A 15,178-nucleotide genomic window follows, 5' to 3' on the forward strand; every position below is an offset into this window, starting at 1 on the left:
CCCAAGTTCCGCCGTGACAAGGACTCCCTGTCTGTATGCCTGGGGTGTGCTCCGCTCCCTACCTCCGAGAACACGAGCTCCTAGTGCTCTTTAAGGGAACACCGTGGCTGCTTAAACGTTCTTGAGCAGAGAACATTTTGGTGTGATAAATATCTTTTCTGCACTCACGGAATGGAGTCTACCGTGCCCACCTTGGCACTGGCTCCTGCTCCGTGCCATGTAAGGACCAGGACCCCAGTTATGGCACTGCCACGCACAGCGGCCTTCTCTCGGAGCCCAAGCTCTCCATTCCCCTTCTTCAGGGCCACCTTCTACCTTCCTTGGTGGAACCGCAGCTCACTCCCTGTCCTCATCCCCAGCCTGTTTATGCTCCATCGTGGGGAGACGCCCTCTTCAGCCGTTATCTTGCTAACGCCCACACGCAGCACCCGCCTCAACAGCTGGCTCCTGCACAGCCCCGCCAGAACCTCCACGCTCCCCGCACTCCTCTGAGGCCTTCCCTGCACCACGCCTCCATCAGAGTCAGCACACGGCTGTCCTGGCCTCCCCTAGCCACCTCTCCTGTGATGCCTTCGCTGACCCCACCATCACAAGTGACTTGCACCCTCGGGAACTTCCCACACACAGACAGGCCACGCTCTGTAGGTGCTCTCGTCCACCTCACCCCTTTGGGCAGCCCTCCACTGGGGGTGTCTCACAGGGCCCGGGATGGAGAAGCACTGATGGATGTTGAACGAGTGAGATAAGTAAAGTTTAAAAAGTTAGACCTTATGGAACGACACATGAAGTTTTAAGAAAGAGAAGATGGGAGAGGTCAACGGTAACACAGGATCTCTGCCATTACACAACTTTTCTTTTCGAGAGATTTTTTCTGTGTGTGTGTGCTCACTGGAGAGACAGAGAAACCAAGAAAGAAAGCGAGAAATCATCCCCTGGGGAATGGCCATGCTACAATCCCTTCTCCATTCTCCTCTTGAGATCTTGGGCATGCATGTACATGTGCCTAGTGTGAGTTTTTTTTTTTTAGAATTATTTTATTTAACTTTATTTATTTATTTATTTATTTAAATTTGACCAGGGCGGGACAGAGAGAGAGAAGTAAGCTGCCAGGTCTGGAACTTGAACTATGGTTGGCCATGTGGGAATCCAGTGCCCTTAACCACCATGCCAAGGACTGGAGCTGGGGTCAACCACATGGGAGTCCAGCCACGTGGGAGTCCATTGTGCCATCTGCTGGTCTGAACGCACAACTTTTTCAGAGTTGAGAGTAAAAGTAAAGTAAAGTTGAGAGTAAGTGAAATTTTTGCAAAAGCGATTACATTACAAATGTACAAGGACGTGCTCAGGTAAAGGGCTGATGGGTCCAAGTTTCTACACAGCAAATATTTTTCAAATATTATTTTTCCTTTGTGGCTTCCTATTTGCCTTTTTAAAAAAATAACCCCTTGTACTTTTTGTCTCTTTAAATCATGAAATTATCAAGAATTTTCTCAGCACCTTGTGTGGCACATACCGTACACCATACTGAGAGTGCTACCTGGGTAGAGACCCGTTAGGCAGGCAGCTAGACTGAGGCTGTGATCACCCCTACATCCTGCTGGAGCCCCTGCATGGAATGCACAATTCATCCCTTAGGGGGCAGCAGTGAGCTAGCAGTGCCAGACGTGCTTGGCAGGCTTCAGGTCCAAGCAAGATGGGCCACCAGAGGGCGGAGAGGGGAGAGAAGAGCAGGAAGGGAGGGTAGAGGAAAGGTCAAGCGCCTCTTACTGGTTCCTCCTAGCCATGCCATATAGATACTGAGCCCAGCCAGAGCTGGCCAGTAAGGCTGATGGGGACAGCAAAGAGATCGCAGGGCCTGGGATCAAAGCAACCTATTCTTGGCTAGAGAAACGGCAGATGTGGGCCTCAGAGATAGGTTCTCCACGGCTCCCAGGGCATAGCCATGGAGCTGAAGGCCCTGGAGCTCTGCCCTGAGGCCCTGTGCTTTCCCGGGCACCAGCTAGAAACAGGTCCCTGGCGCTGGGCTCTTCTACCAGGTTCTTCAGAAGTCTTGCCCGCCATTCCCACTTTCTGCCCCTCAGGAGGTAGAGTTGAAATCCCACCATCCCTTCCCGTCTACGCGAGAGGAGACACCGACACATGTGGCTCAAGCCCGCCTGGTGTGACGACACTGCTAGCCAGCTGCCAGGTCCTGAAGGACATGTCTGGCTGACACTCACTCCCCGGAGCAGGCTTGCACGCACGTGTGCCGTTTGGGCACCAGCAGAGCTCTTGGTACTTCACGGGCCTCAGGGCAATCCTGAGGCAGGCCCCTGGGTGACACGCTTCCATGCTGAAATGCAGCTTCCTCGAGGAAGTGGATTGTTTGCCAGGGAACTGCCCGAGCCACAGAGTATGAGCAAGGACCAATGTCTAGCTGGGCCCTCAGAGGCAGGCTAGGAGACCAACATCACCCCTCCTAGGTGCACAGGCTCCTCACAGACTGCTTGACATTTCTTGAGTGATGCATTTCTTGGGATTGCATCTCACCCCAGGCAGAGACCATACAGAAAGGTACCAGAAAAATCTCACGGCAGATAGGTGGTGACAGGCTTAGACTGTAAACCTTCTTTCCAGTATGTCTTCACGGGTAAGAATGTGAAAAGGGGCCCCTTGAATTCACCCAGGTCTTTGGCCCTCGCTCAGCTCGGTGAGTGCCGCAGTCCCCGCCCTTCCTCCCAGTCCTGCTCACCTTAGATGACCTTACTGCTCAACCCGGACTACCTCTGCTTCCCTCATTTTCCCTTCATGCAAACAGGCCAAATGGAAGCTCATGGACACGGTGGGGACGTAAGGCCAGTCGATCTTAAGGCTAGGACCTCCCTGAGCCCAGGTCCCTACTACTGGACCCTCTGATTCATTTGCTGTATTCCATTCCAGGTCCTAAGTGTCTACCGGTGGGATTCTGTCTTATTTTAGCTGACTGTGCTTACTGTCTTCATTTACTGCAGATAAAATCTGAGGAACAAGCTCCAAAAGGTAGTGAGCAAAATAGTGGTAGTGAGAAATGAAGGTGGTAGTAACAAACCTTCCTAGAGGGTTTTTTTTTATGTAAAAGGTGCGGGTAAAGTTGAGAGTAAGTGAAATTTTTACAAAAGCGATTACATTACAAATGTACAAGGACGTGGTCAGGTAAAGGGCTGCTGGGTCCAAGTTTCTATGCAGCAAACACTCTTTGGATTATCCACTCCTCCAAGCAGATCACAGATCATTCCATTTTGCGTGCTGAGCAGCACGTGCTGGTCCAGCAGCTTGTGAGAAAAACACGGGGCTGTGAAGTGCTGGCTGATTCCTCTGGTGTAAATACTCCTGCCAAGGCCGGTTTCCACGTACACTCAATGCCTGGCTAGACTACTTAACAACAGGCTCCTGCTGGCTGGCCTGAGCAGGCTCCAGCAGACCACTGCTATGGCGTCTCCGAGCAAAGCTATGTGTGCTTGCAGCTTCCACACCGCGACTGGGGTGGGCGACGGGTGAGTGGGCTGTGCGGTTACTGATCACCATACTTACAGCTGCCTGGTTTGTGAACTGGCACGGAATCCCACTCTGGTGGAGGAGAGTCTTTTTCACCTTCTGAACTACTGGTGTTGCCTAGTTCTTGACTACTTGGGAGGAATTTTGCTAGGGCAGGTGACCTGTTATCCACTGTTAACTTATTTGTACCTGCACGAAAACCAGAAAAGACAGCCGTTAATGGAGGATAACGCTTCTCTTTCAGGTCTATTTCAATGACCCCTTGAAGGAGGATGAGAACAGAGCCGTAGTCAAATATGACTGATCATTGATGACTCACACAATTATTAATATGGAAAATCATGACATACCTGTAAAACAAAATGACATACCTTTTGTTTTCTGGGAATTTCGCGATTTGGCTCCACTTGTCAATGCAGCTGGGAGAGGAATCTTGGTTGGGAGAGTTCGGCGTTGTTTACTGTCCAGAGGGGGAGCATACGGTAGTTCTAAAGAACTGAAAGACAACCGTGAGTGGAAAACACAAATTTACCCTTTGTTAGGGAGCAGGACAGAAGTCGTTAATCTGGCAGTAATTCTACACTTTCAGAGCACGCTTTGCTAACACGGCTTCCTGTGGTGATGCCTCCTTGCGGCTTTAACCTGTGCCCGGCTGCATTCTGAGCGCCCTAGGACTGTGCAGCAGACACTCAGCACGTGCAGGTTTAACCTTTGTGCTAAGGGCTGACGACGAACACAAGATCGCCTTTTTTTGGGAGAGGTTTTTGCTATAGGGCGCGTGCGCTCACCAGAAAGACAGAGACATAGAGACAGAAAGTGAGAAATCACCCCCGGGGGGATGGCCACACTGCAATCCCTTCTCCTCCATTCTCCTTTTGGGAATCCTGGGCACACATGCGCACGCGCCCGGCATTGAGTTCAAGCCACCAGGTCCAGGACTCAAACCACGGCTGACTACATGGGAGTCCAGCGACACAGCCATTACACCATCTGCTGGCCCCCAAGGTTCGCTATTTAACAGAAAGCAGTGGGTGAGAGCGCCCACTGCAGTTAGTGCGTAGGGAGCCCTCAGCACAAACAAGTCGCCAGAGTGGGGCGGGCAGCGCAGCAGAGCCATTTTGCTTGAGGGTGGGTCTCTCATGGCATCTGGACTACTAGTAGGGTTGGGGTTCCTGAACTTGGAGGTTCTGAGAGGCCTCGGGCCGGGCACATCAGAGGTTCTCCTATACAAAACTCGGAAACACTCTCCTGGAAACCATGACGTGAGCTAGGCTAAGTCCCTGCGTTTCCCTTGGACATCTACTGAGCCCACTGCAGACCAGGACAAGGACATGACATGCCCGGGTCTAGGCGAGTGGGAGCAGATCCTTCTCCTCATTCCTGAACTCAGGGTGGGTCCTAGGAAAAAGTGTGAGCATTCTTTTTGTTAATTTACTTAAGAATATACGCCCTTTCTAAAAAATTCTGAGGTAAGCACTTGATAATAGACACATATAAATAAGACAATTAATCGACTTTAAACTTCCCATCAGCCAAGGCAAAATGGGAGGCATGGTGGGCTGTTTTAAGTTCCGTGGTTCGATGAGAAGGACGTTAAAACGTGCTGGAGACACGCAGCTGGACAGAGGTAATGCCCAGGAGAAGCGAACTGGCACCTGGCCCACCGAGGCAGCCTCGAGCAGTGACTACAGGGCCCCCGAGATGTATGCACACAGCTGCCTTGCGGTGCACACAGGCTCCACACCCCCACTCGGGAGAGCCTCTGGGAGGAGCCAAGTTGGCGTGTCCCAGAAGTGCATTTTCTGGGGAAGGCTGAGACACGCCGAGGGAACCCAGTGGTCCCCATGGAGAATCCTTTGAAAACTCAGAAAGTCATCGGTGATCTCCACGGAGCTCCTACGATAGTCGGAAAGCCCTCAGTTCAAAGCTGAGCCGGCAGCCTGCTCTCACTGCAGATCTGAAGCATTTCTGTAGATTTTATAGAGAGGGATTTTTTGCTTTAAGAGGCACGTGCTTGCCAAAGAGACAGAGACAGAAAGCGAGAAATCACCCCCGAGGGGACGGCCATGTCGCAATTCCTTCTCCTCCATTCTCCTCTCAGGATTTTGGGCATGCACGCGCACACACACCTGGCATGAGTTTTAAGTCACCGGATCTGAGACTTAAACTGCGTTCGACTACATGGGAGTCCAGCGACGTGACCACTATGCCATCTGCTGGTCCCTCCGCAGATGTTCTAAAGTGGACGTGCATTCCACCTCAGGGTGCTCCCTGCCCCTGGCCCTCACCAGCCCTCAGGGGTGGCTCCAGCTCAATCCTTCAGGTTATCTGTGCAGCACACCAGCCTCCTTCCATGGCCACCCCAATTCTCGCTCCTAGAACTCTGCCCAGTTCTGCTAGGTTCTGGGTCAGGAATGACCCACAGCACCAATTCACACCAGATTTCAAAGGTCAGAATGGTTCACGCTTTCCCAGATCCAGCACCCCAACTCCTCTGCCTCCCTAAAGTATGCAAGTATAGAATATATAAAGTATGTGAGCTCATAAATAAATACATTTTAAGGAGAGTTACTCATGACATTTCATAAAGTAGTGGGGTCAAAGGACATTTTATTTGCACCCCATTGTTCCTCTGTTTTGCAAGTTTTCATAATAAACAGCTATTTTATCTGGAATTAGTAAAAGAGCCATCCCCAAATCCGAAGGGTCTGTTAGAGCAAGCAAGATGAATTTTAGACAGAACAAACAGAAAAGAGAAATCACCCCCGAGGGGACGGCCATGTCGCAATTCCTTCTCCTCCATTCTCCTCTCAGGATTTTGGGCATGCACGCGCACACACACCTGGCATGAGTTTTAAGTCACCGGGTCTGAGACTTAAACTGCGTTCGACTACATGGGAGTCCAGCGACGTGACCACTATGCCATCTGCTGGTCCCTCCGCAGATGTTCTAAAGTGGACGTGCATTCCACCTCAGGGTGCTCCCTGCCCCTGGCCCTCACCAGCCCTCAGGGGTGGCTCCAGCTCAATCCTTCAGGTTATCTGTGCAGCACACCAGCCTCCTTCCATGGCCACCCCAATTCTCGCTCCTAGAACTCTGCCCAGTTCTGCTAGGTTCTGGGTCAGGAATGACCCACAGCACCAATTCACACCAGATTTCAAAGGTCAGAATGGTTCACGCTTTCCCAGATCCAGCACCCCAACTCCTCTGCCTCCCTAAAGTATGCAAGTATAGAATATATAAAGTATGTGAGCTCATAAATAAATACATTTTAAGGAGAGTTACTCATGACATTTCATAAAGTAGTGGGGTCAAAGGACATTTTATTTGCACCCCATTGTTCCTCTGTTTTGCAAGTTTTCATAATAAACAGCTATTTTATCTGGAATTAGTAAAAGAGCCATCCCCAAATCCGAAGGGTCTGTTAGAGCAAGCAAGATGAATTTTAGACAGAACAAACAGAAAAGACTCCTTCTGTGGGTGAGGCTATTAATGCTACATAAAAACTGCTGTCCCTCTTCTACCGCCAAATGACAGGGCTATTTACAAACTCTGTGTTCTAAAAAAACCCAAAGGCTCCCATGACAGACACCCAGCCCTCCGGCGGTGGAGGTGGTGTGGACACGAGTTATTTTTAGGTCAGCTGTTTACAGGTACGGGGAACCTATTTATACAGAGCTTACTTAATGCTGTGCCACTGTAAATTTAATTGGCTTTTAAGAAAGAAGGTGCCAGACAACTCTTTTATTTTTGCTGATTCATACTTTCCTAAATTAAGCCAGATGTTCTCTATTAAGAAACCCTTTTCTCAAGGCTTCTGAATAAAATGGGTAAGAGCCAACTTAAATGAAGTGATTCTTTCTAAAAGGGAAAAACATAAAGCTTGGTTCATGCCAAGCTTTATTTTTACTCCTGTAATGTAGGGTCCATGGCCTGTCCGGGGGAGGAGGGGAGCCGCTGGGCCTGGGGCCGTGTGGGTGTTCAGCCCTCAGCTGAGTCTGCCTTTTAAGCAGGTTATTAGGTTCTAATCATTCGATTATGCTTCCTTGCTTATTTTAGATCATGATACTTGAATATGTAAATGTGCACGATGTTGGTAACCGGGCAGGAGAACAAAAGGGTCAGTGGCTAGCTGTCTAAGCCAGGGTTCGGCGAGACTGACTCCTCCCACAGGCACCTGAGCTTCAAGGACTCTCCTGGAAGGCCTCAGGCCCATTTCCACAGCGCTAAAGCTGGCAGAAACGGTCAGGCCAGATTCTGCCACTGTGCTGCCATGTGTCCACTCCTAGGGGATCGTTTTTTGACGTGAGCCCTGAGGAGTGAGGTAGGAAGGACTGAACAGGCAGAGCTCACGTCTCGCCCATTCCTCTGGCTTTATCGTCTCTATGGAAAGTGGCAACAATCACCTCATCGATGACATCTCTCTTCGGCTAGGTGGACTCACATGTGAGTACACCACAAGTGCTCTACAGCTGACGGGAATTTCAGGAACCACTTAAGTCAGGACGGGCCGTGTTCTTCGAGTGACGGCGTGTGGCACTTACTATCACGGCTCAGTGGAGACAAGGAGTGGTCTGTTCTGGACGACTTCTCTGGTTATCAATCGTCCTTACTTGTTTAACTCCATATCTGACTCTCAATACTTTTATCTCCCAGTTCAGACAAACGAAAAACGAGATCGGTGACTTTAAAGGGGTTCAACGGTGCTCAGAGGACTAAGGCTGCGTATGGATTTCCCCCGCTACCAAGGACCACCTGAAACACACCGCTTGACCTGTCTTCCGGGGTCATTTCTCTTCTAATTATGTATCAAAAGACCGTAAGCTACTGCTGTAACTGTTGCCCTTTGCCCGGGTGGAAGAGAAATGACCACTCTAACTTCTGGTTTACCAGAGAGCCCTAAGTCCTCGCAAAGGTAGTGGCTCTCAAGTAAAGTCCTTGATTAACTTTTCAAACTCTAACCTGCTGATGGACAGCTTTCATAAACAATATTACAAGTCAGTGGAAAAGGGATGCGGGCTTGGATCGGCACGTTCTGTTTAAAGCATGTTATGTCTCAGGGGCTAAACTCAGGCATCAGGACCAAGAAACAGGGTACGTCTGTGACTACTGAATGGAATCTCTGGGATAATTCTTAGAAGCACTGGTCTTTCTTTCTTTATTTATTTAATTTTTTTTTTTTTTGAGAGGTTTTTGCTATAGGGTGCGTGCGCTCACCAGACAGAGAGAGACAGAGAGATGGAAAGCGAGAAATCACCCCCCCGGGGGGATGGCCATGCCGCAATCCCTTCTCCTCCATTCTCCTCTCGGGATCTTGGGCACGCACGCACACGTGCCTGGCATGAGTTTTAAGCCACCAGGTCCAGGACGCGAACCGCAGTTGACTACGTGGGAGTCCAGCGACATAGCCATTACGCTAACTGCTGGTCCCAGCACTGGTCTTTAAATGTATGATGATAAAAACTACTGTATGACTGTCTATTCTCACAAGGTTTTTGCATATGTAAAAATTAAGAATTTTTCAGGGGAGCAGATGGTGTGGTGATTAAGGTGCTGGACTCCCACATGGCCAACCATGGTTCGAGTCCCAGACCTGGTGGCCTGAAAAATCACACTAGGCATGTGTGCATGTGTGCCTAAACTCTTGGGAGGAGAATGAAGAACTGTAGTGTGGCCATCTCCCCAGAGGATGATTTCTCACTTTCCCTTTGTCTCTCTCTCTCTGTCACCAGAGAGAGAGGCCTATAGCAAAAACCTAAAACGAATGAAACAAAAAACTAGACTTTTTCATAATTTGGACTTAATTAGTTGCATGTATTGTGAAATATTTTGGTCTATTGCCTAAGCCGATGAAGCACTAGAAGACCAATCCCTGGCTGCTGTCCTGGGTCCTGGAATATTAGCCCTGACTCGTGCCTCAGCGTGGCTCTCAGGAGAGACCCCAGTGCCACTCTCCTCTCAGGACTGGGGGTCTTCATGCTTCTGTCCCTCTCAAACAATCAGCCATGTGACTTCCCTTCTAACAGGGATGCACTTGTTCTCTGGAAATTATGGGATTGGATCACTTAAGCTAACAGTTAGAGGAGAATCAACTTTAGTTACACATCACTAACCACCGCCATATGTAGTTATTTTTAAGTTCAAGACAAGGTTACATTTTAACGGCAGTAATCACAAACTTCTCATTAGCTTTTGGGTCTACAGAATAGGACTGGCCCTGCCTGGGTAATGTATCATCTAGGGATAGAACCTAGGTTAACAGTGTTTTTGGAAGGCTCAAATATTATGTTCAAAATCACAGTAAAAACAGACCTTATACAAATCTAAGGCCAAAACTAAAGTTAACAAGCTCTGTTTTCCTTTTATTTATTTATATGTTTATTTATTTTTATTAAAGTTTTTGCCATAGGGTGCATGCACTCACTAGTGAGACACATAGAAAGGGAAAGTGAGAAATTACCCTCCAGGAGAGATGGCCACCTAATCCCTTTTCCCTCATTCTCCTCTCGGGGTTTTGGGCACACAAACATATGTGCCTGGCATGTTTTTCAAGCCACTAAATCCGGGACTCAAACTGTGGAGTTGGCCATGTGGGATCCAGTGCCTTAACCATCCTGCCACCTGTGGGCCCTCTGTCTTACTTTAAGTTTATAACCAGTCCCTTCCACTTCCTGGGCTACTTCCTGCTCATCACTATAAGGAGGCAAACACTGGCTTCCCATTTTAGATGATAAACTAGGGGAGGCATTATCGAGGATGCTAACATTAGTTTATCATGTGGCTGCTGATCCAAAGTTTAATAAAATTCACCTCATGTAAATAACCCAGTATTTCAGCTAGTTCATTTTCTTGGAGAAAGGCTCTGTAACCAGCCCTCCTTAGGGGGTCCCCAGACCCTGGAGTCCCATCCCTTGGGGAATGACCTGAAGTTATTCCATGGTAGAATTATCTCAGTGGTGATATCTGCCCTGGATATTTTTTAGGGAAGTTTTAAGTAAGCAACTTTTAGGTAAGTCTTCCAAGTTTTAAGCCACAGAAGTCTAGATCCCCACGGTTGGTCTGGGTTAGTGAATCAACAGACTCGGAGCTCTTTTTGAGAAAAGTGATGCATGAACCTGTGGCTTGATCACTGAGGTCACCTTGCAGCAGAAGCCAAATGGCTGTCGGCCTAAGAAAGAACTAATCCAAAATTTCCCAGCAGACTGAGCTGCACCCTGCATGTGCCTGCCATCAGTGGCAGGTGGCTGTCCCTACTCAACTACAGCGAAACAACCCAAGAGCATCGGGGTGCAGAACCCAGCTTTAGCTACAAAACCCTCCAACATCAACCAACCGAACAAAAATGTGACCTGGCTGTCACCGTCAGTTCTCGGCTCCCCACTATTTCTCTTACCTGGGTTTCACATCTGTTGGGATTTCTTTCTTAACATTTAAGAGTTTTTTGCTTTTTTGCTTCACTTGAGACATTTCATTTTCTTGTTTTTCAGGCATGGCTTGTTTTCCCTTTTGCTTTTCTGATTCCTGTAAAAAATGTACACTTACATTGCTGAGGATTATTAAAAATGACTGAAGTCCCATTTGAAGATGCAGACTCAAAACCAAAGCTGTGACAGATACAGACATCGTGTGTAAAAACATCGACATCTTTTCTTCAAGCCTAAGTTGCTGTGGTCCCAGGACCTTCTCAGCATCACTGTCCTCGTTTGGGTGGGCCTGAGTCACGAAGAACGTCACTGTGATCTAATTTCTTACTGCAGTGAGTGGTGGTGGTGGCAGTAGCAAACTGACAGCTTTATCCTAAGTACTGGGGAATAAGACGCTGCCTTTAAAAGAAAAGCTCGGTGAGGTTAAACACCTGGCCATGTGCCTCACCCAGTGCTCGGACCTGCAGGGCGAGGAGCAGTGCAGACGGCACTGTGTGTCCACACCGGGCCCTCCATGTGACGGGAGACTGCTGTGGCAAGTCAAGGCCAACGACTGCTCACCATCGGCAGGAAGGGCTTAGCTGCCTGTTGGCATTCGGTAGTCATCTGGTCCCCGACTTGATGCCCGGCAGTTGGGTTACCAAGAAGCCCTATCTCTTCCCAAAGGTCTGTGAAGTCTAGGAGGAGGGAGAAGCACGAGACACAGATGGCGGGCCTCTGGTGCAGAAATACTCGCAGGCCACGCCTAGAGCACAGAAAAGCTGTACTGTCTAGCGAGTGTGGAGCCTGCGGGGAAGGCCATATGCAAGTGACATCTTACATGCTTCACACCTGGCCCACAGATCGGCCTGAGGCACAGACTCACGCTATGCCCCAGTACGGTGATTTGACACTGCGTGGCATCCAAACATGGAACTGGTCTCCCCAGCAGAATATACAAGGGACCTTAAAAAAGTTCTGGAAATTGTTCATTATGAAAAACCTGTGCATGGATTTCGAAATTTTTTTTGTTTTGTTCCAGAATAAACTCAGACTTCAATTCCATTTTCCATGAACTCTTGAAGTTCCCTTGTCTGTGCACTCCGGTGTGGTTATCCATTTGGGGAGCTGTTATGTGGAGCGGGCCGTGTTCTAAAAACCACCTGACTCCACACGGTCATGGGCGCACTAGGCGAGTGGGGGGCAGACAGCGTCTGCTGAGTTAGCATTGGCCTGACAGCTGTCCAGTCGCACTTTAGGGTTATTAAGGCAGCCTTAACCAGGACCAGGTCACACCAGGCCGGTCTATTCAACTGCTGTAAGTGAATAAGCAGATAGGTCTGAAGCATCCCTCTGGCTTATATGCCTCTTGAGACTATTTTGAGTTAGCCAAGAAGTATTTCTGAAACACTTGGCCCACTGGGGACTTTGTAGGCTGTTCAGAGAGCTCTGAGACAAGGTGGGCCTTTTTACCTGAACACCAAGTACAGGCTGGGCACACAGGTGGCTCGGTACATATTTGTTAATAGAATGGGTAGAAAGAGCTGGGAGAGAGATACAAGAGAAAATGACCTGTCAAGTTGTCACCTGGGTGGGAAAAAATACATATAATTAGCCTACAGATCAGTCACCAAGAAAACAAAAGCGAATGATCTCTATGCACGTGCGGGGCAGGAGGGGTACAACTGCTCTGAGGGGAGGGAGACAGGACAGAGGCCTCATGGAGGAAGTAAACTCTCAGCTGCACCTGAGAGGAAGCAAACGGCACGGCACGGGAGAAGCTGGGGAAAGCAGAGGGGGCGAACAGTGAGGAAAGGACGGCGCCAGCAGGTGCCCCCAGAATGCTGGCAGACGGGTGAGCTGACAGGGCCCTGAGGAGGGGTCAGAAGGAGGCAGGGCCGAGCGGAGTGCACTCTGTATTCTGAAGTAGTTGCTCGAGTGGGTAGAAAGTGCAGCGCTCCGGCCTGCCGGCATCTGGGGCATACATGCACACACATCTGTTTATTTTTTTTTCCCCAGGCATTATTCAAATCTCCTGGGGCTGGGATTTAAACTGCAGTTGACTATATGGAATCTGGCTACCTAAACCTCCAGGCTATGGAGCTAGCCCCTTCTCATTCTCTTTTTATACTTAAAATCTCAAACAAATTTATGAGGTACAGTAGCTCTTATTCCAGATAGTCCCTAACTTTCAAGCGATGTCTCCCATTTCTAACTGTTTCACTTTATTAACATGCTTCCGAAGGCTCCTCCCTATGGGAAGCTACGTCATCTGTCCCCAGAACAGCGACTAGTTCTGCAGGGCAGCGACTCCTAGGCCTGCCTGAGCACGCTGACACACCCTCGGAGCACGCACGTGGTAAACACAAAACATCATTTTTGACTGAAACCACATCTGTGAGCTAGAAGGTCTGAGGTGCTGCAGGAGGTGCCCACCCTCCCTCCCCTGGGGAGCGTGGTGGCCTCGTACCTCTTTGAGGAGTGGTTCTGTGTCTGGGTTGGAGGTCTCTGTGGTGGTGGAGGAGCTGTCGTCGTCAGCCAGAGAGTCCTTCAGCTCATCTTCCTGCGGCTTTCCCTTTCCCTTCTTCTCCTTTTCCTCTTGCTTCCTAGGTGGCTTAACCTTGCGTTGAAGAGGTTTTCCTTTCCCTGGGGACAAAAGTCAAAGAAACTCTTGATTTTTAAGTAGCTTAGAAAGCAAAGCCATGACAGATGACTATTATTATTATTATTACTATATATTTTTAAAGAAACTGGACTTGTTCTTCTAATTGATAGCAGTTTCTCTACTTCTCTACTTACAGCTTTCCAAATCACATTTCACTTTGTGATAGAATTTTTTTTAAATCCACTTTACTGAGGCATAATTTGTGTAAGAGAATGTACTGATGCAGCTCACTGAGTTTGGGCGTACTCAGTAAGCTCGACACCTCTGTATGTCGGAGAACCTTTTCATATTCTCCAGAAGACGATGGAGAACTGGAAAGCCACAGGAGTGAAACCAGAGTCTCTGGAATCTGCCAGGCACTGGAAGCCCGGTGGGACACGAAGGACGCGCTGCCCATGTAAGTCACCTGATGGGCACCGAGAGGCCGGCAGCAGAGGAGCCATGGTGGCGAGTCCGAATCCTGGCTCTCTCCTAATCGGGGGCAGGATCTCGCCCTCTCACCTGCCTGACAGGCAAGGCAAGAAGACGTCACGGGGTTATTCTACCACGTTGATGGCGCCAGAGACCAAAAACCTTGGCATCTACAATGGGGTTGGCAAACTATGGGCCGTGGGCAAAATTGGACCTGTGGCCTATTTTGTGTGCTAAGAACGATTTTTACATTTTTAAGTGTCTGGAAAAAAGAAACAAACAGTAAGGACAGTTTATGGCCCACAAAGCCCCAAACATTTGCTACTTGGTCCTTTACAGAAAAAGCTTCCTAAGCCTGATCTGGAAAAAAGAGTAAGTAAAGCCCTCATTTCCAGGAATGCTGTTTTATCATTTATGTCACACTGATCGCAGGAGATGTTAGCTTTGAAAGGTAACAGAGATTTAAAGTCTCAAAAACTGAGAGGTCTTTTCGTACTGCAAAAGCAATCCTGCACAAGAAGAAAGGTTGTAGGAGGCATATCACTCCCTGATCCCAAGATATACTATAAAGCTGTGGTCATCAAAACAGCATGGTATTGGCATAAAAACAGACATGTGGACCAATGGAAGAGAATAGAGACCCCAGAAATAACCCTCAAAGCTTACAGCCAACTGATCTTTGACAAAGGATATCAGTCAATCCATTGGGAAAAGGAAAACCTCTTTAGTAAATGGTGCTGGAAAAACTGGGTATCCACCTGCAGAAAGATGAAGCTGAACCCCATCTTTCACCATTAACAACAATCAACTCAAAATGGATCAAAGATCTGAACCTAAGACCTCAAACAATAAAACTACTGGTGGAAAATGCTGGGGAAACTCTGGGAGACATTGGAGTAGGCAAAGACTTCTTAAATAAGACTCCCAAAGCACAGGCAATAATCCCTAAAATAGACAAGTGGGACTATATTAGACTAAGAAGTTTCTGCACAGCAAAGGGCACAGTAACAAGTGTGAACCGACAACCCTCAGAATGGGAAATTATTTTTGTTAAATATGCCTCAGACAAGGGACTGATAACCAGAATACACAGGGAACTCAAGTGCCTTATGCGAAAAAAAAAAAGAAAAAAGATTAACCCAATTAAAAGATGGGAAAATGAGCTGAACAAAAATCTCTCTAAGGA

At 48.5% G+C, this 15,178-nt stretch overlaps 1 protein-coding gene across 1 annotated transcript in view; it reads right to left on the bottom strand.

Moving 5' to 3' along the window:
• TMEM131 (transmembrane protein 131) overlaps positions 1 to 15,178 on the bottom strand; it is a gene marked incomplete at both ends in the record, with an annotated part of 163,962 nt that overhangs the window by 4,543 nt on the left and 144,241 nt on the right. Inside the window, 4 exon segments of the mRNA XM_027767558.1 lie at positions 3,550 to 3,702; positions 3,885 to 4,009; positions 10,907 to 11,034; positions 13,387 to 13,562. Coding sequence (XP_027623359.1) covers positions 3,550 to 3,702; positions 3,885 to 4,009; positions 10,907 to 11,034; positions 13,387 to 13,562 — 582 coding nt within the window.

Source organism: Tupaia chinensis, unplaced genomic scaffold (genome assembly GCF_000334495.1).
Source record: "Tupaia chinensis unplaced genomic scaffold, TupChi_1.0 Scaffold144276_1, whole genome shotgun sequence".
Classification (NCBI taxonomy): Eukaryota; Metazoa; Chordata; class Mammalia; order Scandentia; family Tupaiidae; genus Tupaia; species Tupaia belangeri.